Source organism: Mytilus edulis, chromosome 5, assembly GCF_963676685.1.
Source record: "Mytilus edulis chromosome 5, xbMytEdul2.2, whole genome shotgun sequence".
Taxonomy (NCBI): Eukaryota; Metazoa; Mollusca; class Bivalvia; order Mytilida; family Mytilidae; genus Mytilus; species Mytilus edulis.
The window spans coordinates 73133241-73157239 of NC_092348.1; the positions used below are offsets into that span (position 1 = coordinate 73133241).

The 23999-nt window shown below is 32.1% G+C and overlaps 2 protein-coding genes across 3 annotated transcripts; both read left to right on the forward strand.

The window, feature by feature from the left end:
* The first annotated feature begins 768 nt into the window (after positions 1 to 768).
* On the forward strand, positions 769 to 5958 carry LOC139524424 (tetraspanin-9-like). The gene is made up of 6 exons (XM_071319198.1): positions 769 to 949; positions 2028 to 2363; positions 2840 to 2947; positions 3458 to 3640; positions 4775 to 4858; positions 5638 to 5958. The coding sequence occupies exons 1-6, from the start codon at positions 890 to 892 to the stop codon at positions 5770 to 5772; spliced, it is 906 nt and encodes a 301-aa protein (XP_071175299.1). The 5' UTR covers positions 769 to 889; the 3' UTR covers positions 5773 to 5958.
* Positions 5959 to 8271: 2313 nt separating this feature from the next.
* Positions 8272 to 23098, forward strand: LOC139524425 (tetraspanin-9-like). Of its 2 annotated transcripts, XM_071319201.1 has the most exons (7): positions 8272 to 8353; positions 16932 to 17017; positions 18032 to 18370; positions 19250 to 19357; positions 20487 to 20663; positions 21582 to 21665; positions 22287 to 23098. In XM_071319201.1, exons 2-7 carry the CDS (start codon positions 16958 to 16960, stop codon positions 22356 to 22358), a joined length of 840 nt encoding a protein of 279 aa, XP_071175302.1. In that variant the 5' UTR covers positions 8272 to 8353; positions 16932 to 16957; the 3' UTR covers positions 22359 to 23098. The 2 variants fall into 2 exon arrangements, with proteins under 2 accessions (XP_071175302.1, XP_071175300.1); XM_071319199.1 differs by lacking the exon at positions 8272 to 8353 and having other exon boundaries at positions 16660 to 17017.
* The last annotated feature ends 901 nt before the right edge of the window (positions 23099 to 23999 follow it).

Sequence of the window (23999 nt, forward strand, 5' to 3'; positions counted from 1 at the left end):
CGTTCTACATGTAGAGACAGTAACAGAAAAAAATGAAATGCGACAAAATTTCCCTCCAATGCTCAAGGTCCAAACATTTTAAAAGAAAAATAAATAATTAATTTACGTATCAACAGAGTAATGCAACAACCAATGATGGATCGGATAGCCAGTTACCTGCGTCACTTCGTAAATGAATAAAATGCGGATTTTAGCATGAATTTATAATTTACTACCCTATTATTAATGCTCAGACATCTTATGACTGCGTAACTTGGTAAAGGAAAGAAATGTGGATGTTAGTTATCATGTATATTTATAATTCATCTCCCTTTTATCTAACATAAAATTGAGAATGGAAATGGGGAATGTGTCAAAGAGACAACAACCCGACCAAAGATAAGACATCTTATACAATAAATTGTATGCAATTTAAGCAACTTTTCCGCGATTTTTTGTACTTTTGGTACTACTTTTAGTCTTCTTCCATACGTGGGGGTGATTAAACATGAAGTATCTCACGGTCTGACTTTTTGGTATCAATAATACTAATTCTTCACATGCATATTAACCGACTATGTTTTTATTATAATTGACCTTTTTGCAATCAATTATTTTCTGATTTATTAGGAGTGAATGGTGTCTTTAAAGGCTAATAAGCGGATATAATTAGAAAACATGTCACGACTTGGATTAGAGGCTATTCAAACAGGGGTGTCAATAATTACATGTAATATTTTTCAATAAGATTAAAGTATTTCTAATTCAATTGTGATTAAATTACCTGGGGCCACTTTTCCATAGTAACGGTCACATATTTCCTCGAATTAAAACATTATATAAAAAGGAAACCTTGATTTTCAAAAAGTGTGAATTTGTTTTAATAGCATAAGGACACACATAATTTATCATGGGCAAGCTTCTGGTTGCTGAACGGTTATTTCTTGGATTAACTAATGCAGTCTTTCTGGTAAGTCTAATTATAATTATTTATATATATTATATTTGAAGTTTATAGTAATGATGCACTAACATTAGATTTATATTTTTCAAACTTTAAAATTATATAATGGTCAGTAGAAAAAAGAGACATATAATGTATTGTATTATATGATCTGGCAGAAATAAATGCAGTATTTTGTATAATAAACAGGGTCATTTTATTTTCCAAAAGAATTCAAACAACTTTTGAAGAAAACATTTTTTCTTAACTACGTCCAAATTTATGCAAAAAGAAATAAGTTCTAGAGTTATTCTTTTTAGTATGAAGATTTTGATTTCATTCTTACATTTAAAAAGTGTTCCATAGCAAACCGTTATTGTCAAGATTATGATCTGAAAACAAATCATAAACTGCTATTTATATATAAAAAAAAAAACTAAACAAGAATGTGTCCATAGTATACACAGTTGCCCCACTCGCACTATCATTTTCTATGTTCAGTGGACCGTGAAATTGGGGTCAAAACTTTAATTTGGCATTAAAATTAGAACGACCATATCATGGGGAACATGTGTACTAAGTTTAAAGTTGATTGGACTTCAACTTCATCAAAAACTACCTTGACCAAAAACTTTGACCTGAACTTCGCACTATCATTTTCTATGTTCAGTGGACCGTGAAATTGGGGTCAAAACTTTAATTTGGCATTAAAAATTAGAAATATCATATCATGGGGAACATGTGTACTAAGTTTAAAGTTGATTGGACTTCAACTTCATCAAAAACGACCTTGACCAAAAACTTTAACCTGAAGTGGGACGAACGGACGAACGAACAAACGAACGGACGTACAGACCAGAAAACATAATGCCTCTCTACTATCGTAGGTTGGGCATAAAATAACACACACACACAATAAGATTAAACAAAATCACGTATTACTGGCTGTTTATGAGCGGAGACGTTTGATTATGAAAATAGACTACAACTAATAAATATACATTTATTTAATCAAGTACCCATTTTGCTAAAAACTCATTTGATATTTTGAATTATATTTTAAGATTAATTCATTATTAATTCTGATTCAATACTTGTATTTCAGTTTTTTGGAGCAGCTTTGACAATTTTTGGATTTCTCCTTCAATTTGTAGAGGCGTTTAACAGTTATTACTCGAACACTATAATTAGTTTAGAGACATCGTTATCTGCCGCTGGATTTTCAACTCGTACATTAGATTTCAGTTTGTCAGAGTTTGCCGGCTTCTTGCCCTTGGCTTTAATGGTCAGTGGAGTGTTGATATGCATTATATCGTTCCTTGGAATTTTGGGTGCTACAAGAGAAATAACGTGGGTTCTCCTGATCTATGGTGTAATACTTATTGTATTGATGATAACACAGATTATTACCTTGTCCATCTTCTACTATCAACCAGAACTGGTAAGAATCACGCACACAACACACACACATACTCACATTAATGTAAAGCGTAGGTCTTGCTTTTTTTATATACAAATCATGAATTATTGGTATAAAAATAAACAAAATAAGTCACAATGTAGACCAACCTTCATATGTATACCAGGAGATGTAGAAATAGAAAGTACTTTTAAAAGCTTACTTTAAACCATAATAACACACATCATTACACACGTTAAACAATTTCTACAAAATATTCAAACATGGCATTAACTCTTCAAAGATACCAAGATAAAAATGTTGTATGCTAGACTCGATTTTGGTTAAACAAAAGACTCAACATGATTTATTCGGAAAAAATGGTTACTATTGTTAAGTATGTCAGTGTTAAAGTTAAGCAATTTGACCCAACAAATACACTTTAACTCTGTATAGAATATTTTTTCCTAATTCAATGAAATGCATGCATTATATTATTGAATCAATTTATCTTTCAGTTCACAGATCCAATTAAAGATTCCTTAAAATCAAAGATAAAATCAGATTATAAAGGACTTAATGGAACCAATTCTGTATCTATTGGTTGGAATTTCGCTCATCAAAAGGTAAGACATCTGTAGAGAAAAACTTAGGATTGACGTGTCTGTAGTACATGGTTTATTGGAGACTATACACACACTGAACAATTTCTCGAAATGTCTTTTAACAACGATCTGATAATGAATAAAGAGAGAAAAAAATATCCAGTCATAAATATCCATGATGTTTGTTATGAACATGTTTTTATACTTCCAGTATTCTGTTCAAAATGGCAATCTTATTGTTCATTTTTTATGTGTTGTATGGCTTTGCCCTATATTGCCAATCATTATTTGGTATGTCATCGAGTTATAATACCTTATGTGTGTCTTAACTAAGAGAGGGACGAAAGATACCAAAGGGACAGTCAAACTCATAAATCTAAAATAAACTGACAACGCCATGGCTAAAAAGGAAAAAGACAAACAGACAAACAATAGTACACAAGATAAAACATAGAAAACTAAAGAATAAACAACTAAATTATTTGCGTTCGATTGTTCCAAATGATTAATATTTTGACGTTTTTTTTTCAGTTTTCTTGCTGTGGCGTCGACAGCTATCATGATTTCATGGGAGCCACGAAATGGGTGCGTTTTTATACAGATATGAACGTCGTCCTAGGAACACCAATCAGCTGTTGCAGAACCCTACCAACATCAAAAGACTTTACCTGTGCCAGACATCCATTGTCGGGCACAACCAACAACTTCCACAAGGTATTTTTACTTAAGATAGGCAACATTTCGGGGCCTTTTATAGCTAAAGATTCTGTATGGGTTTTGTTCATTGTTGAAGGTCTAACGGTAACCTAAGTTAATTTTTGTGGCATTAGGTCTCTTGTGGAGAGTTGTCTCATTGGCAACCATACCACATAACACTATATGTCATATGAATTGAGTAAAAAAAACCTAAGCGTTTTACATTGTAATCAGAGAGGACGAATTTCCTTTCAGAATTGTTTGTCCCCACCGGGACTCAAACCCGGAACTTTTGTCTTAAAAGGATGCGCGTATACCGACTGAGCTAAAGAAGTGCATCCTTGTCTCAAACGCTAACGACTGACTAAGTATCTAACACATTTACTAAGGGAAGCAACCCCGTCACAACATATTGAAAGCGTAATTAATTAATGAAAACTAAATACAAAAAAGTCATACCAACAGTCAAAAAAATCGTATATACCCCGCTGATGATAGGTCTTTGCTTTTTTTATGTTAAATTTTTTTATAACTTTAAATTTTAGACTGGGGTCAGTTGTATAGACATCTGTCATATGTCAATTGGTACATCGTGTATTGTTTGTGTCGTTGGATTGATGTCATGTTATTCACGTATAATATCTCACTTCCTTTTATAAAAAAAAATGTTAAAATGATGGAGTTTATTTTGATTTTTTATACGCCCGTCAAATATTTGACGGGACGTATTACGGTTTACAAATGTCCGGTGTCCGTCTGTCTGTCTGTCCGACGTAAACCTGTCGCACCTTTTTTACATGTCACGCCGTATCGCAGAAACAATTTATGATTATTGCTTTACTTCTGTGTTATATTAATCTAAAGATCTACATACTTTTTGGTTTTGATTCAAAGTTTTATTTTAGTGATATATAGTTTTTTGTAAAAAAAAAAAAAAGAGAGAGAGAGAGAGGGGGTTTCACATGTCCCGCAGTATCTCAAACACAATATATGGTTATTGGTTAAAACTTTCTCAGAAACTATTTATGATTATTGCATAGAACTTTCACACAAGACGACGGAAATATCATGCGCTCATGGTGCAGCTGTTTATTGATTATACACAGGGACATCTAGTTACAAAAAATAATGTTTTCTCTTTTTTAATTTCAGGGATGTTTTAATGAGATGTGGAATATGGTTGTAGGCAATCTTGCAGTAACAGTGCCTATTTTGTCTGTTTGTTTATTAATACAGGTATGTATCGAACACTTAAAAAAGAGTAAGAGATGTTTTTTATGTGTCACTTTAATTTTATTTTTAATGAAGATTTCATATTTCATCTGATGCGATGACTTTATATTTATAGTACCTTAAGTATTAGGTGTTCGATGCATCGACAGAACTAGTGTATTTTGCGCTTCATGTTGACGGTCGGTAAATGTTGCTGGATGTTTATTTATGCTTTTCAATTTTACTCGTCTTTTCTCGTTATTCAACATCTTCAATTACGACACATACATGTATATTATACAATTCCCATACAATTATTTAAAAAAAAAACACGAAAAGAAGGCTAAAAGGAAGACATGATATAATAGCTTACTATCTTTTTTGATAGTTTTGGCAACGTTAGTCGCCTTTGTAACGACTATATACAGAACTTATTTCGTGCCTCGAGTGATTTCATAATTTATAGCGACTGACCTTTTATATTTGTGTAGACTATTGATTTTATTTGCGAATGATTTGTATCTGTACTTGTGTTTTTAATTATTACGAAGGACCAATAATAGAGATTGAATACACAATCATAAAGTGTCTTATCGAGAGAGAAAAAAGGCACACTGTTCATTGTCACGATCTAGTTTAACCAAATCTCATACCGTATTTCATGCATTCAAAATGTATGACGACACACTCGATCTCGGATGAGTCGAACCTCGGATGAGTCGAATACTTTGGTCCGCTCCCTTCGACTTCGACACAACGAGGTGAATTTCATCATTATTATGTTTTTCTTTTGTTTTTTTCAGATAATATTCATTATAATCACTATAGCTATGCTGTACGCAAATAAAAATGGCGATATGAAAGATGAATATAAGAAATTCAAGCCAAGTAGTGATGAAAGTTTCTTAGATATTTCTACATGGAAAACTAAGTTGTAAAAACTATGTTGACTCTGCTCAGAACTACATGAATGTATGTGTTACACATGTGGTCTGCTGTTCTGAGAAAATAGGAAATTCAAGCCAAGTCGGGATGACAATTTCTTAGATATTTCTACATGGAAAACACTATTGTAAAAACTGTTTACTCTGCTCACACATACATGACTGTATGCGTTACACTTGTGGTCTGCTGTTTTGATATATATATATATATATATATATATAGTGTTTATTAAAAGTCAAATACTCGTATACTTTCCTAGTCAGTTTGAATGCCGGCCTAGTTTTAAACATGTCAATTTTGTCCACATTCTTATCACTTGTCCGCATATTGCTCATGTTCCCTGTGCATAGAAATAATCTTAAATTGAATACAAACATTTTTTAAATGTACGTTTTCAGGGTACGTTTTCAAGGTACGTTTTCCTGAAAACGTACAGAGGGCGTGGCCCTTTACACGATAATCCGTGTAAACGCTCCTATTCTGACCGCAACGTGCTGTGTACTTGTACACCCCGCACATCCATATATACTGGTGCCCATTTTTGCATGGCTTTGACTACCGTTCGACGGAAGACTATACAGTGACCATAATTCTACCCTTTCAGTGTTGTAAACTGATGGTTATTGTTGTATCGTTGTGCGTAATATAGGTCCCGTTTTCGTTTTTGTTTTTTAGTGGTGCCAATAATTTATCTGCTTTATATATTGCTTATGTACCTGTATTGATCTGCGTTTAAACTTTCTCGGAATTGCAGTGTCGTCTAATTTTTTTAATTTCTGGCAGGGTCTTAATTTTCATAGTTTAGTTTCTTTGTTACCTACTTTGACATCGGACTCGGACTTCTTTTAAGCTTAGTTATACTGTGCGTATTGCTGTGTCTTTCTCTATTCTACATTGGCAAGAGGTATAAGGGGAGGGTTGACATCTCACAAAACATGTCTAATTGCGCCGTATTTTTGCGCCTGTCCCAAGTCAGGAGTCTTGTATGGTTTTTTTTAAATTTTAGTTCATTTCTTTGTTTTGGAGTTGAGTATGACGGCCATTTTCACTGAACTAGTACATATTTTTATTTAGGGGCCAGCTGAGGCCCACTTTCAGGTGCGGGATTTTCTCGCTGCGTTTTGGTCGGGATGTTGTTTTTTGCTATAACCCATTTCCTTTTTCTATTCCTTACATTACGGACTTCAGGAATGAGCTAAACCATAAAGCACAGTTGGCTTTAAAAGGTCCCGACATTACAAAATGTACAACATTAATTCAAAGAAGAAAATCAACGGCCTCAATTATTTTTCAATGTTATTTTTTACAGTTTGGTATTACACCTTTGTCCCATGAAAGGGGAGTCGCTCGCAACTATGTGACACCCCATATATAATGCATTTGCCTATCCCAAGTCAGCAGCCTATGGTTCAGTGTTTAAGTTTAGGTTGCTGTCTATCATATAAGTCTTCGTCAAACGACTTGACTCACCAGATCGACAAAAGCACAAGTTAAAAACAAGTAACAAAAAGACTAGATTTAGATGTGCACAGAACCGATCTACGAGTACTCGCAGTTGATAAGAGCAAGCATGTTTAAAACCAATTTCAACTAATAATGAGATCAGGTTTCCCAGGTAAAATATCTAACATATGATGATGAGTTAACCTATTGAACTCGTGGTTGTACGGGACCTAATAGTGTCCCCGTTTTCTTACATGCTTCTTTGTGGAGCCGTTTGTACATAGATATAAGAACATGTAGTATGAGTGAGTGTCAATGAGAAAACTATCCATCCAAGTCCCAATTTTAAAAAGTAAACCAGTATAGGTCAAAGGACGGTCTTCAACATGGAGCCATGATGGCTCACACCGAACAACAAGCTATAAAGGGCCCCAAAGAGTTACCAGTGTAAAATCATTGTATGTGTTATTTCGTTCATTGTGTGTTAGTTATGCACCTGTCATATCCTACTAAAACAGTCTGGTACTACGGGGAAATGGTTTAAAAATGAAAAATAAAAAAGAGACAATATGCTAAATTCAGAGAACAGAGACGAAAGACCCTCCCCACCAAGGCCATACCTGCCAACTGTCACTATTTGCGGGTGATTTCCCCCATGGTGGCTACCAATTGAAAAAAATTTAAAGAGTTTTTTTCTTCAAAATTTAAAACAAAACAATCAATTTTTGCTATGGGAATAGGATTGTAAAAGTATAAAGAAACAAATAAACAAGATCAAACCAAGTTGAATGCCTCTTAAAAGGTTTTGTAGGAGTGGACTATGAGAATCATCTTGCACGTAAAACCCCCATCGGCTTTTGAAATGTTGCAGGTTCAGTGTTTAAGTTTAGGTTGCTGTCTATCATATAAGTCTTCGTAAAACGAATTAACTCACCAGATCGACAAAAGCACAAGTCAAAAACAAGTAACAAAAAGACTCATCCAGAAAACCAGTACATATTCAGTTTAAAGGGAAAGCGGTTTGTCATATATAATATACATATTGTATAATCTTTCCCTTGTATTAAATTTCAGTGGGGTAACAGGAAGTTGTTTTTTAGCTTAGGAGAAATATAAATTCTGTAATTCAGAGTAAGTATTCATGATTATTAGAACCTCGTGTGAACGTTATACAAATATCTCATATCAGATAATGAACCTACAAAATTTTAGGAAACTTTGGTCCGTACATGATGCGAATGTAGAAATTATATCATTGATTCAGTGATGGTCAATTTATAGTGTTGTCATATCTCATTAGATAAAGGCACAGTTGTGGTTCTATATTGTTTATACCCATTTCTTTTCTATGCTCATTTCTTATTTACGTCGTTCAGGTTTTTACTGTCTGCAAATATCCTCAAAGATTTTTTTTAAACATATGTACTGGTTTTCTGGATGAGAATTGTGTTTGAAAAAAATGATAGATCGTTTTATAATTGTTTAATTACAGTATATCATATTGCCAAAATTTGCAATGAAATTTTTTTACAACGAAAATGTATTTTATACTCTTGATAGTTGATTTGTATTTGTCTTATGATTAAATCGTTTTATAGTTTCCAATAATTATTTATAAACATGCACTTTGATTTAGGTTACTATATCTATTTATCATTATTAGAAAGATACTTGATCTAGTTAAAAAAAAACAGTAACGTCAATATAGTTATAAATTAAAAGAAAGATGACACACCCTAGGTAATATACACTAAACTTAGGTTTTATATCATTTCTGTGCATTTGTAATCATCTCCCCTTGACACCCGACCTCATAAACATTTTTTAACAAATGTGCGGGCCGAACAATGGAACTATGTTCCATATTATTCAGTTTAATTAGAATTAAAGGGAAAGCGGTTTGTCATATATAATTTACATATTGTATATATCTTTCCCTTGAATGTATTAAATTTCATTGGGGTAACAGGATGTTGTTTTTTAGCTTAGGAGAAATATAACTTCTGTATTTCAGAGTAAGTATTCATGATTATCAGAACCTCATGTGAACCGTTTGAAAGCAGTCTTATTAAAATATAGACTTCTGATTTCGTTATACTACACACGAGTCTCTGATTTCGTTATACTACATATGAGTCTCTGATTTCATTATACTACATATGAGTCTCTGATTTCGTTATACTACATACGAGTCTCTGATTTCGTTATACTACATACGAGTCTCTGATTTCGTTATACTACATATGAGTCTCTGATTCCGTTATAGTACATATGAGTCTCTGATTCCGTTATAGTACATATATGAGTCTCTGATTCCGTTATACTACATACATGTATGAGTCATGTGTAGTATAACGAAATCAGAGGTCTATAGTTATGTTAGTTAAACTGCGTTTTAAGTGACTTATTATTTATCATTATAAGAAAGGATTTAATCTGAAGTTATGAGTTATCAGTCACGCAACAGTATAAAACAGATAGAACTATGCGCTCCGAAGAGTATAGGTAAAAGTAAATTATGTTCTTATTTTTCTTTTGACACAAGGCAAATCGTACAACCCACAACTGGTACCAAGTAAAAATTATGGCTTCTAAATATAAAATATTTGATGTGGACTCATTGACTGGTTCCTCGTATCTACATTTATTCGATGATTTAAAGAGCTAAAATACCCAGTTCTTATATTTTCTATTTTTGTATTTTTCACCGCTAAAAAAGCAGCTCAGTTGCTTCTATTGTGTTTTTGTTGTTTAAGTCAAGAAAGAAGTATGCGACTGTGTGGAATGACGAAAGATTATACAGGTTAAGAAATCTTATTAAATGGTATTTGTGTAAATATTGACAATTATAAACACGATTTATTGAAACATAAATACATAATAAGATATTTGGGGATTTAATTTAATGACAAGATTTATGAACTCAGATATAAGTTTAACATCAATCCATGTTAGATATCGGAAAAAAACAGATACTTACTTGGTGAGTAAAAGGCAACAATTGGAAGCTAATGTATAATGTGGTGCAAGATGTACTATAATGCAGTCCGAGTGTAGCACATGCATACAGCAGTAAAAATCATCTGCTTTTGTTTCACAAAGTTTATAATCATTACATTGATTTCAAAAGTAAGGATTGTCATGAGTCAGATACGGATACTTTTTGGAATCACAAAAGTTATATTATTCTAGCATGGAAACCTTCAAGCTCCATACCCCTTTTTTAATCCGCCTCTACTATTTAAAATTAAATTTTAACCTGTGGCAAAGAGTCTTTTTGAACGCCCATATTAATTGGCTTTTCGGATTAGATTGTGGTGAATCTAGCATCACTTCACAGCAATACCATATCTTTCATGGTTATTCCTCGTTCTTGAAATTTTTTAAAGTTCTATCTTTTTTTGACTTAATTAATAATTTTTTATGTGTTGCATTTCTCAAGGTAGAGTTTTATTTAGTATCACCTTAATTTAATTCTGCTTACATATTCCCATAGTTATAAATGTATGCGTAAAGAATTTATCTCTAGTCAAGCAATACTGACACATGAGACTGATATGTAAATTTTACAGCTTTACAAAGTTATTCCGTATTTGCATGATCTTGTGTTACTTGCTGCAAATAATTTGAGCTTTATTCTAATGTTAAGAAGGTAAACTGTAATACAAGTAATATTACGTCACAAATTCGCAGTAATGTAACATGAGTATTTCATAAATACATTTCCTTTAAAATCCAATGAAATAATGTTTTTCCTAATATTATGAAATTGCATTACGTAAAATAGTTATACATGTAATGTGAAAGACATATAATATAAAAAATATTATCCTTTTTGGTTTGATATATTTAAAAAGTATTAATGTTTCGTAACAACGATATCTTATTTAAAACAGTTTAACAGTTTGTTATAAATACCTAATCTTCTCTGATGCTCTTATAATAGAAAAGCATAACAAAAAATCGTTGACTAAACAAAAACGCAAATTTAAACATGACACACTTTAGCATAAACTTATATATATAATGATAATGTTTAATAGAACTGCATACATATGAAAGAATAGAAACGATGAAATAACATTTTTTCAATTGGTCATAAACTCTCTAAATATTGACAATCTAAAGTAAAAGTCCTACTTAAAGATAGTTGTCTTCAAATAAGATTGACCCGATATAATATTAAAGAAATGCGAATTGAACAAACAGTGAAAACAAAATGAAATCAATGTTTTAAATTTCTAATTCAGGTAGGAAAACGTAACAAAAATCAAAGAACAATATCTAATTGTAATGTATATAGAGTTAAGGAAAGGGTAAATATTTTTTAAACACAACTAAAGAGGCGTCTTTGTATTTCATGTGTGTACGCTTTTCAATATATTAAACGTCAAATATGATAGAAAACGTATAGTAGGTTCGTTTCTATATTTGCATTTAAACACAGAAGTTTAAGTTGATTTAAGTTTTTTAATTGAAATAAATCTTACGATTTTTGTTTAATTTCTGTACCAAGGACCCTTGAATCTATTTTCGGAACAGAAATCAGAGTCTTCTGATTCGGAATACTTGATTATTTTGTGCACTTAAAATAAATTAGTCATCGTTCTCCCCTGTTTTACCATCTTCTATGGATAACTTGTTAAACGGTATCTTACTTAGTCGAGACTCATACATTCTTATTTTACCATAAACAGACTTATAGAATAATAATAATGAAAATAAAGACCAGTGTTGATATATCATCTATATTTAAGTTTACAATTTCTCTACAAAGTTTATTAGTATGAGGGAGTCTAGTCTGCCTTATAAAAGTTACTTCAATAACGCGTATTATTTAAACGGAAATAAATATGAAGCTGGTGGTTTGGGATAAGAGCACTGGATAATTTGGGAGGATAATATGGACATATATTCTGCCGAAAGACCGACAACACCATCATCAAATATCAAACAAAAAGAAATTTTAATATTCTATACACAGTCAACTCAAAACTGGGTTCCAGCCTTAAACTCTGAGACTACTCTTATTGTAGATACACTGATTTTAAATTTTGAATATATACAGTTGTTTTTTGACGTTTTTCTTATACTTATAGTTAAAAATAAATGTCTCTTCTTTAGAAACAAAATCGAATGCATAATACTGTATTTTTCAACGTTTACTAATTGAAACATTTACACGGGTGTCATTCGGTTTATCGAGAGAAATGATCGTGAAAGAATATCTAACGGCGGTCAAGTATTGACGATCGTGAAAGCTCTGGTAACGGATCGCGAAAGACATTTCATGTAATTTCTAGTTCAGATTCTTTGAAAAAATCGCTTAATTTTCAAAACGCGGAAGAAATCCGAACAAAAAAGATAAAGAAAATATCCAGTACTTTATGAAAAAACACAAAAGGCGCAATGCATGTCTATGAAATTAATTACAAAAAACACGCTTTTTGTGCCAATAATGGTCATATTTCAGTTTATCATGATATATTTGAAACTTAATCTTTGGTGTATCTGATAGTATAGTAAAATTAAAGTATGTTCTTCCCTTAAAAGCATTAATTTGTATATGAAAACGTTGAATTTGTTGAATTTCCATCAAACTTGATCGTGAAAGATCAGGCAACGCATTATTTTGATCGTGAAAGATAATGCGTGACCAGAGTTAATACTAGTAGTCAGAAATCAGTATTTATTTTATCATTTGATAAACCTGCAACTGGTTGAAACCTGTATCTATTTTGATAAGGATGACCATTAAAGCTATTATTTTTTCTATTCAACACTTTACATCGAAAGTTAAAAAAAAAACAACCAAATACGTGTCTAAATAAGTGTGAAAGATTCAGCTCTGAGAATTGGTCAAGTGCAATATAGGCAGACCGACACTATTTAGCCAATAATATGGATATCCAACGTTTAAACCAAAATGATATCCAGCAAACAAAAAATTACAGCAAAACAGCATCTTTCATGAGTAATTTGAGATTGAACGATAACCAACATTTTGTGCAACAGTACTTTCTTTAGTTCTTGATATACAACGCAGATGTGGATTGCTTTGACTATATACTACATACTATAGAATACCAGAGCGCAAATCCTGTAATGTCTCGTCTACTTTACTTATCATAGTATATTTGTTAAACGTCAATAATATCAAGGGTTTTATTATAAGTGTCAAATGCGCTTAAGATTGTCAATGGTTCATAAAAAGAGTTCAAGGTCAGATGAACCATGCCATACAGATCTCTACAAATATCCCGTACACCAAATAAATGTGTTCCGATCCTTACAGTGCCTTAGAAACTGACAAATGTAAAAGTTATGCTTGGACAATTAATTTGGAACATAAGGTCAAAAGTATATGAACCCTGACCGACAGCCAGACATAGACATCTTACTATCATTCAATATATCAAATACAATTGAAGTCATAATGGTCATATATGAAACATGTACATGAAATACCTTGGCGCTATATAGCATCTATACTATCTATACTATTAAACGAGAAGACCTCATTTTGTGTGTCGCTTCTCTTCTTTCCACAATAAAGTAACCATCATGCCTCTGTGTTCTTTAGGTACAGTGCATAATAATTTAAGTCGCATTTGTCATCCATTTTTAACAAACATTAATTATTATATAGTTGAAGAAAAATTTGAACGTCTTCGTAGCATCAGATCCTTCACGATCCTTTTCACGATCTTCAAAAATGCGGTACGTGATCTTTCACGATCCGAAAAATCAATTTTTGTGTAAACAGTTCTTTATTTACCAAGTTTCAGATTATGTTTATACAAAATAACTATGAGAACCGTTTGATTAATTCAAATAGAATGCCCTTATTTGGATAAAAGTAGTTTTTCTAGTCGAATTTGTGAAAAAAATCATGTTTATTTACATTTTTCATGTCATTAAAATGTCGAGAAGCAATCTGCCTTTTGTTGTTTTGTAATAACTATGTACTTTTAAAACTGGATATTCTCACATACTGATCATAATGTTGAACCATTTTGACTGACAATTTTATTTTGTCGTAAATTTGTCTGTGTAATTAGTTAAATTAGAATATTGATTGACCTTTCATATGTCTTCTCGATTAAATGTCTTTCACGATCCGTTACCAGAACTTTCACGATCGTCTCTCAATACTTGACCGCCGTTAGATATTCTTTCACGATCATTTCTCTCGATAAACCGAATGACACCCGTGATTTACTAGGTATGCCTTTTCGATGAGTTAATAACAGTTGCCATAAATCATGCCAAACGTACATCCTTCTCCATGGCATGTACAAGTATTCCCATTTCTATATTTCAGTTATATTTATGATTTTTCAGTTTGTACACGGAAGCCGTACTTCTCGGTTAAGGTTAACAACACACGATCTACTCAAGTTTCAATTTGCCAGGATTTATTACTTTCAAGTGTGTTGTTTATTTACTTACAAATTCAAAATAAACATATAAATGACTTCTTTAAGAACTATGAACTTTTATGCTTTGCGTCTGTTTTTTTTTTTTTTTTTTTTTTTTAATTAAATTTCAAATACGCAAGCTAACTTTCTGTTTATTTTTATTTTTTTTTTATCTTGTTATGATTTATTTCTTAGATGATCAAAAACTACATTCCTTATTCATTTGAAATTGTGTTATTACATTTTCTTGAAGGCTACGAGCACAGGACATTTCACAAAAACACAGCAACTGAGCATTCAAAAACTAAACATCATGCAAAAGAAACATTTATTTTAAGTTTTAGAGCGTTTAGAAATGAAAAAAAAAATCATCAAGACATCGATCTGTTCTTGAAATATTAAAGAAATCGAACATCGTTTAACTAGCCCTGAAAGACATTTTACATTCTTTTAAGAAATATGGCCTACAAAATGTCCTTTTCAAGCACTTATTTTCTGTAATTGAAAAGCTACACGATCTTCCAAGACCCTGGTAAAAAATGAGACTGTCATATTTGAAAATAGTTATCTTAAAGTTGTATTTTCAGCAACCAAACAAATTAAAAATAAAGAAAGATTGTTTTGAAGCACAATTGTAAGCATTGTCTCATATGTGTACATATGTACGTAGTTGTATTTGGAATATCGATTTTACAAACGATTCCATATAGGTCAATAATCAGACAAAATTATGGTCCGAAGTACAATTCCAAGGTCCATGGCTGATATATACAGGAGATTTTCTTTCACACACTTCAGGTCTTGTATACTGGAAGAAAATAATTGGTAGCAGTTTTCTTAATGGTCATGTCTATCCATTTGATCGGACTGTTTACCTCACTGATAGTTTAGAGAAATTACAATTTCTTATTAACCATTTCTACTTTTTCTTTTTTTTTTTTTTGCTTCAAATTTCTAGTTCGGTCTCCCTTATGTCCTCTCAAAAGGATGTTTCACTACTAAAAATTTGTAAGGGTTCCACGGAACCCAGTGTCTCGCCTACTTTTGCTGTTAATCGCAGACTCAACAAAAATGAGGAAAAACATCAATAAAAATTTCCCTCTTGATACTGTCTTTTGATTGAAAGAAGCTTCCAAGTTTGGTAAAAAAAATCAAGGATAGTTTATGAATCTAATAAATGTTTTATAAACTTTAACTGCAGACTGTATGTAATGTTAACTGGAAGAAAAACTAAGTCCATTTATAAGTAAAATACGGAAAAAGTGATTTTTTTTTTACAAAATTTACTTCTGAATAATATCTTATGATCAGAAACAAGCCTTTGTCTAAGTTTGGTAGAAATCCAGGATAGTTTAAGAACATTATAAAAATTTTAAAAACTTAAACCACAGAGTGAATGTTTTGTTTCTGGCAAAAAAACTAAGTCCATTTATAAGTAAAATACGGAAAAGTGGAAATTTATTTTTTTAAAAATTTTCTTCTTGATACTATCTTATGATCATAAACAAGCTTCTGTCCAAGTTTGGTACAAATCAAGGATAGTTTATGAAAGTTATTAAAATTTTAAAAACTTTAACCACAGAGTGAATGTAATGTTTCCTTGCAGAAAAACTAAGTCCATTTATAAGTAAAATACGGAAAAAATGGAATTTTATTTTTACAAAATTTACTTCTGGATACTTTCTTATGATCATAAACAACCTTCTGTCCAAGTTTGGTAGAAATTCAGTATAGTTTAAGAAAGTTATTAAAATTTCAAAAACTTTAACCACAGAGTGAATATTTGTGGACGCCGCCGACGACGACGACGACGACGCCGACGCCGACGGAATGTAGGATCGCTTAGTCTCGCTTTTTCGACTAAAGTCGAAGACTCGACAAAAATGAAAAGTGTAAATTAGTAAGTAACCATTTCTTACAAGTAAGTGAATGATTCTCGGTTAAATCTCAAATTCTATTGACACTATGAAGAGAAAATGTGAGAATTAATATATTGATTAAATCATTTGAAATGATAGTCAATATTTCGACTGACTTGGTTTGCTTTGGTTACCTGTTATATTCTTTGTGAAGCGCTCCTTGTGACGTCTCGATTTTTATCGACTGGTTCGTGCATAAACACAAAGGATCATAAAGAGCTGTTAATATACATGGAATTTAAACGGAGGTGAAAGAAAATAAATGTAACATTGCTGTCATTTTATGACATGATATTGACATGGAATAAATATTGTTCAAAACAATTAAAAATGTGATATTAAAAGCGATATTTATTTATCTACTTGCAGTTTAAAAAAAAGTGCATTTATAAGTTATGGGATGTCTTATGACTATCGGTAGGATATTTCTTATCGTTACCAACATCATATTTTTGGTAAGTAAAATATTCCAGGTAAATTATGATAAGTTTCATTTAAATCACACAGGTTGGTCTTGTTTGTTTAGATTAAAAAGTGTGATCATTTTATTTAAAATTAACTTCTCCATCATCTTTTATATAGTCATGTTTTATTGGTGTATTTTTTTCTTATTCTGTTTTAGTGCACAAAAAAGTATTCAGAAAAAATATCAGAATATGTAGCGTTAAACATTTTTGTATTTATATAATCGTTCAATGGATTATATAAATGCATATTCAGTTAAATAAACTGCATGAAATTTAAGTATAATTGCTTAATAATTATGTTAATCTCAACGTGTCTTTATGCACAACCTATACAATATCATATTTCAAACACTTAAAAATACAATGATGTGTAGGAAATTTTATTAGAATGTTACACAAGATCAGAATATGAAAATAAGTGGCAAAACTACATATTATTTGTTCTTACTTCGTATTTCAAACTCAATACACATGTTTACTTCCCAGTTTAGTATTTGTTTGTTTACACCAGATACATTATATTATATGTCTTTGTTCACACATTCTACAGAAATATAATTTACCTTCATTAACACATCTACAGTATTACATCATCATTGATGCCTCGTTCACACGTAAGTTTAATTCGAATTGAAATCGAATGCGAATCGAATTCGCTAATCGCGTTGGTACAGTTTTTTTTTCAATTCGAATTGATTCGAATTGGTTAATTCGAATTATCCAATTCGCGTTTTTGTTAATATGAATTATCCAAGTTAACGTCGTTCGGACAGTAAAGCGAATTTGACGCGCATTGTAATTCGAATTAGAATTGACGTGTGAATTCAGCATAAAAAGGTTAAACCGGAAAATATGTAACTGTGAATTTCTATAAAAATGTACCAAGCATACCCTGCTAACTTGTGTTAACTTTGTGTGAATGATACGAATATCCATGAAATAACATCAATTATGAAGGGCTAATAAAATTTTGCACCTAAAATGTAATTTTTTCTTCGTTAGGTGATAGGCCTCGTGCTGCTTGTCGTTGGACTTATTGCAAAGTTCGGTGAAAGTCTGTTCAAGAGTTATTATGAAAGCATTATAGCAAGTTTAGAAGATTCCCTGTCCAAAGCTGGATACGATGATGTAACATTGGACTTCAGCTTATCAGAACTTGCTGGAAGCCTCCCAATAGCTTTAATAGTAACTGGAGTTATACTTGTCATCATAACAGTTGTAGCAGTTATTGGAGCTGTTAAGAAAGCTAAATGTCTTCTGTTGATCTACAGCGTTGTGATGTTTGTGATTATTGCTGCACAGGTTCTTGCTATGGGAATGTTTTATTGGAAACCTGAAATGGTAAGTCTATATTATGAAATAAGTTTATAAAATAAGAAGATGTCGCGTATGATTGACAATGAGACTAGCAACTTTGGTCACCGTACGACCTCCAAGAAGAGCGTAAACCCACACCACAGAGCAAGCTATAACATGCCCCGAAATGAAGAAAGTAAAACAATTTCAGCGCGAAAACTAACGGCCTGATTAAGGTACAAAATAATAAACTTAAATATTTGATATTTATAAAGCTAAATTACAGGCTCCCGACTAAAGACAGGATGTGGCGGGGATAAACTTGTGTGATGGCACCCAACATGAAAGAATAGTATTACAGCACAACGTTAGACCCAAACTATTAAAAGTTGAGCAGGGTTGAACTTATTGAAAGATACGAAGCACAAATGCAACTAATGGACGACACCAAATAGTTTGGGGAGGGGGTAAAATTGCTGTTTTGTTTATTTGATATCGATTTTACATATATCAATATAGGTCAATCATTTTTTCTGAATTAAGTTAAAAGGGGGTGGGTCAGTGAAAAAACTATGTGAATCAAGGTGGGGTTTTTTTTTTTTTTTTATCCTACATTGAACTTTTGATGTCGTCCCTATGCTAACTAAAACAACAGACACAAAGTGCAGATCTGAGAGTATCGCATGACCTCGTACAATGCCAATATTTAAGTTAAAGTTCAAATACGAGCCAACTATGACGCCTCTTGCCGAATAAGCACTAACACATGCTGGTATAGAACTAGTGTTTTTAGATCTCATCCCTCCACTACTCAATCCCGAGACATTTTGGTTAACAGTGTAAGACCTTAATATTCATAGCAGGTATATTTTAATTTAATGTCAAAAACTAAATACTAGTATGTTATTATGTTTAAAACTTTAGATAACAGCACCTGTCAAAGATTCGTTAAACTCTACAATACAGTCAGATTTTGCTGGGTTAAATGGAACTAATATGGTATCAATAGGATGGAACTTTGTAAACCAAAAGGTATGTATTGTTCTCTGCTTTACAGTACGATTGTAAACTATTTGTATTTGCAATATGATGTTATTGCATTTTGAATTCAGTCTTAAGCCATGGAAAAAAATGACAACAGCACATAAAAAATGTCGTGCATCTAAAGCTCTTTTCCGGATTTACCTTCATCAGGAACGCCGAAAGCCGAATTTCTGAAAGTCATGGATGTATATTATGAACCGAAACCGTTGAAGAGCTATATATACAACCGACCGTACAAGGGCTGTATAGCCAGTCAAGGTCGTTAAAAATCTCCATTTGATGTTGAAGCTATTTGCATACGACTAAAAAGGATCACTGAATAAATAATAACCAAATCCATCTTATTTCAACTTTGCATACGGGATTTGAAACCTTAGTTTCTTAATAATTTCTGAATATAAACGGACAATTAAAGAAATGTTTGTTATAAATAATATCAGGAAAGAAGTTCTGACTATACTAGGCTGATGGAGATCTCGGAAAAATTTACACAAAAGGACATCATTTCTTACAATAATAATTAACGAAAGGTGTTATGATTTTAATTGGAATAAGAACAGAAATCATTTATTGTGGAGGACAAGAGGTATAATCAATGAATTGTTTGCATTCAAAAGCGTACATATTTTTATGGTAGTGTATAGCATATGCGGAATGTATTTTTATACACACGCCATGATGGCTGTGGCGTTCTTGTTATTATTTAACTAAAATAAGTGGTAATAAACAAATTTTATTTAAGAATTGAATGCTCTTTTTTGTAAAATTTATTGGGGTGTAAAAGCATTGACCGAAGTACATTTGGTATGAAGCGCGGAAGCGCTTCATACTAAAAATGTGCGCACGGTCAACGCTTTTACAACCCTATAAAGTTACAAAAAAAAGCATTCAATACTTATAATTACATTTTTACCTATAGGATCATGAAAACCACACCTTTAATCAAGTTTTTATTTCATTTACCTGTGCACTTTATTGTGGAACCTCGTGTCATCATGAATGAAAAGTTGCATTGTGTAATGCAATTGATTAAGGAATATCACGAGATTGCTAGTTAGCCAATCAGAATAACGTATTATAGTGATACATACATCTAATGTAATTATATCAATTTTAGTTTCAATGTTGTGGGATAGACGACTATAATGATTTCTCAGAAGCGACAAATTGGGTGAAAGATTTGTCAACTGGAGCCCTGTTGACTCCTATCAGCTGCTGTAAAACGTTACCTTCTTCTAGTGACCTTTCATGTGCTCAGAGTCCTCTATCAGCAAGCACCAACAATTATAATACGGTATATATCATTAGAATTGTTACAATACAAATGTAGTAATTTAGAATAACAGAGTTTTACAATAGCAGAGTACACATTTTTGTGCTGTCTTCACCTCAAACAATGTAGTGGAGAGAACAATAAAGTGAAAGAATAAAACCTAAACACAGAGAAACATTGGTTAACTATAAATGTATCATAATTTCTATATGTCAATTGACAATGTTTAAAAAAAACTCAGTTGAAAGATTTTATGTATGACCAAAAAGAGGCATGGCCTTGTGTCATCAATAATCCGATAAAATATACGGTACCAATTGTAACGCACCAGAATTAAAGCGCATTTCGACAATCAATGTATCTTCATGCACTGATGCTCGAGGCCAAACTACTTGACCGTCCAAAATCTGAAGCAAATGTTGAAGAGCGGGACACACGAGATAGGACATAGAGTATAGCCAAATCCGGAAAAGGAATTGGTGCTTTGCATGAGGGAGATTAATAAAAAAAAAAAATATCCATAATTTCATGTCAGTACCTAAATACTTAACTATTTGGCTGGAGACATCGTCGATGAATAACAGTCCACCAAAAGAGGTATCAACCCTGGCAGTGGTAGTTAAAATGTAAGAGTTATCAATTTCAATGCACCCGATGCGCATTTCGACTCTTCAGTGACAAAATATGTGACTATCACAAATCGAATATGAATGTTGCAGGCGTTGAAGAGACTCATACATAGTCAAAGATGTATTCATGTGAATCAACAGAATTTTTTATCAGTAATCGTCTTGTGGATGTCAGCGCTAGATAACGAAACTTTTACTGACTTAAATTAGATATTTATTAAAAAAATAGCCGAACATGAAACAAGATTTAGCTCAAAACAAAACGATTTTTTCAATGTTCGCTCGATTTATTTATCACAATTTTTTTCAGGGTTGTTTTGATGAAATATGGGATCTTGCTCTTGGTAATATCGCAATCACAGCATCAATAATATCAGTATGTTTAGTTATGCAGGTATGTATGAGAGGAAAAGTGTACATTAAGATAAAGGTTGATTTCTAAATCTATACTAAAATGTACAATACTACAGTTTCGTGTTTAACAGCATTTTGTCTTATGCCAAAACATGTAACCCAAACATGGATGCTCAATGATGATTACAATTGCAGTTTTGATAGATTTTACCGGGTTTTTTTTTTTAGTTAAAAATAAAAATTAATGTTCTGTACATGTTCAATCATAATTATGATATGTAAATTGTATTTAGGTACACATTTGTTGTTTATATAATTGGGCTTCTTTTGTTGCAAAAGTTTGCAATATTTCATATTTGCCTTTCAAACAATTACATTTAAAAAAGAAAAAAATCGACTCTTATATATATAAATTCAATTCAACTAGTTTTTGTCTACTTTGGGGTGTTAAAGCCATGCAAATGCGGGAAAAAATAGTTTTCTTGTACTAAACGTTTTAGTCTAAAATGTGAAAATAAAAAATGACTTTTAAATTAATCCTGTATATTTGCCTTAAAATTGACTACACAATTGTGTTTATAGTATTCAGATCTATTCACAGCTGCTTATTTCATTTTTGCTCTCTTTTTTTTATTAATATGTACGTGTTTTTCTTTTTCAGATTATATTTTTTCTTGTTGCATTATGTATGTATTCAGACAACAGCCAAAACAAAGTCAAACCGAAAGGATGATACTTTGATTCGAACTGACATAGCAGCAATGGATTTGCTCATTATAATATATTATTGACTTAATATGCCAAAGCACTATATGCTGCGGATAAAAACTGTGTCCTGCACTTTATTAGTAGAATGTCATTAATGTGCGTTTAGGACGGGAAAAAAGAGATGGATTCAAGAAGAGGCATTCTGGAAAAAAAAATAATAAAAGCTTAAAAAAACAGCAAAACCATTCATCTTGATCCACGCAACATACTTCATGAATCCGCCCCTGCAAAATGCAACTAAATAAGAAAAATATAATAACCATTTCGGAGTGCAAAGTATAATTTAATGAATCAACGAAAATGATGTAACTAATTTAACTGTTCTGTTAAAAATTATGAAACTTTTTTAATAGTATCATGTCAAAAATGGTCGTATTCATTATATGTTTGGAATGCAAATGTTGTGACTGTAATTATTATAAAAACTTTTTCACAAATGAATAACTGCAACGGTTTATTTTTGTTTCATACAGTCAAATTTAATCTTTTAACTGTTTTTCATAAAAAGTTTAAAATACATTCTGTTAGTAAGTGTGGTCCGTTTTGTCTTATTAAATTGCAAAGCTGTTAATTGTAATTGTATGTAGTTATGTATTTAGTCCTCAACCAACTGTAATGTTGTCTGCTGGCAGACAAGTATTACATTGAATAAAAATTTGTGTCTGATTGTTACTTTTTATGAGAATAATAAAAATTGTTATTATATACATGCTAATTTTTGTCTACTACTACTCAATGTGAACTTTTTGTTAGAGTATGTAAACTCTAATAATAACCACCATACAGCCAAAGAGAGAGATAGAGAGTAATAACCACCACACAGCCAAAGAGAGAGTTAGAGAGTAATAACCACTATACAGCCAAAGAGAGAGAGATAGAGAGCAATAACCACCACACAGCCAAAGAGAGAGATAGTGAGTAATAACCACTATACAGCCAAAGAGAGAGAGATAGAGAGCAATAACCACCACACAGCCAAAGAGAGAGATAGTGAGTAATAACCACTATACAGCCAAAGAGAGAGAGATAGAGAGTAATAACCACCATACAGCCAAAGAGAGAGATAGATAGTAATAACCACCACACAGCCAAAGAGAGAGATAGAGAGTAATAACCACCATACAGCCAAAGAGAGAGATAGATAGTAATAACCACCACACAGCCAAAGAGAGAGATAGTGAGTAATAACCACCATACAGTCAAAGAGAGAGATAGAGAGTAATAACCACCATACAGCCAAAGAGAGAGATAGAGAGTGATAACAACAATACAGCCAAAGAGAGAGATAGAGAGTAATAACCACCATACAGCCAAAGAGAGAGATAGAGAGTAATAACCACCATACAGCCAAAGAGAGAGATAGAGAGCAATAACCATCACACAGCCAAAAGAGAGAGATAGAGAGTAATAACCACCATACAGCCAAAGAGAGTTAGAGAGTAATAACCACCATACAGCCAAAGAGAGAGATAGAGAGTAATAACCACCATACAGCCAAAGAGAGAGATAGAGAGTGATAACCACCATACAGCCAAAGAGAGAGTTAGAGAGTAATAACCATCACACAGCCAAAGAGAAATAGAGAGTAATAACCACCACACAGCCA

Excerpts from the sequence above, each read along its gene's own strand:
- LOC139524424 (XM_071319198.1), top strand. The coding sequence starts at position 890 with ATGGGCAAGCTTCTGGTTGCTGAACGGTTATTTCTTGGATTAACTAAT. Across the intron at positions 950-2,027 it reads TAACTAATGCAGTCTTTCTG|TTTTTTGGAGCAGCTTTGAC; the intron begins GTAAGTCTAATT and ends CTTGTATTTCAG. Across the intron at positions 2,364-2,839 it reads TCTACTATCAACCAGAACTG|TTCACAGATCCAATTAAAGA; the intron begins GTAAGAATCACG and ends TTTATCTTTCAG.
- LOC139524425 (XM_071319201.1), top strand. The coding sequence starts at position 16,958 with ATGGGATGTCTTATGACTATCGGTAGGATATTTCTTATCGTTACCAAC. Across the intron at positions 17,018-18,031 it reads TTACCAACATCATATTTTTG|GTGATAGGCCTCGTGCTGCT; the intron begins GTAAGTAAAATA and ends TTTCTTCGTTAG. Across the intron at positions 20,664-21,581 it reads GCACCAACAATTATAATACG|GGTTGTTTTGATGAAATATG; the intron begins GTATATATCATT and ends AATTTTTTTCAG.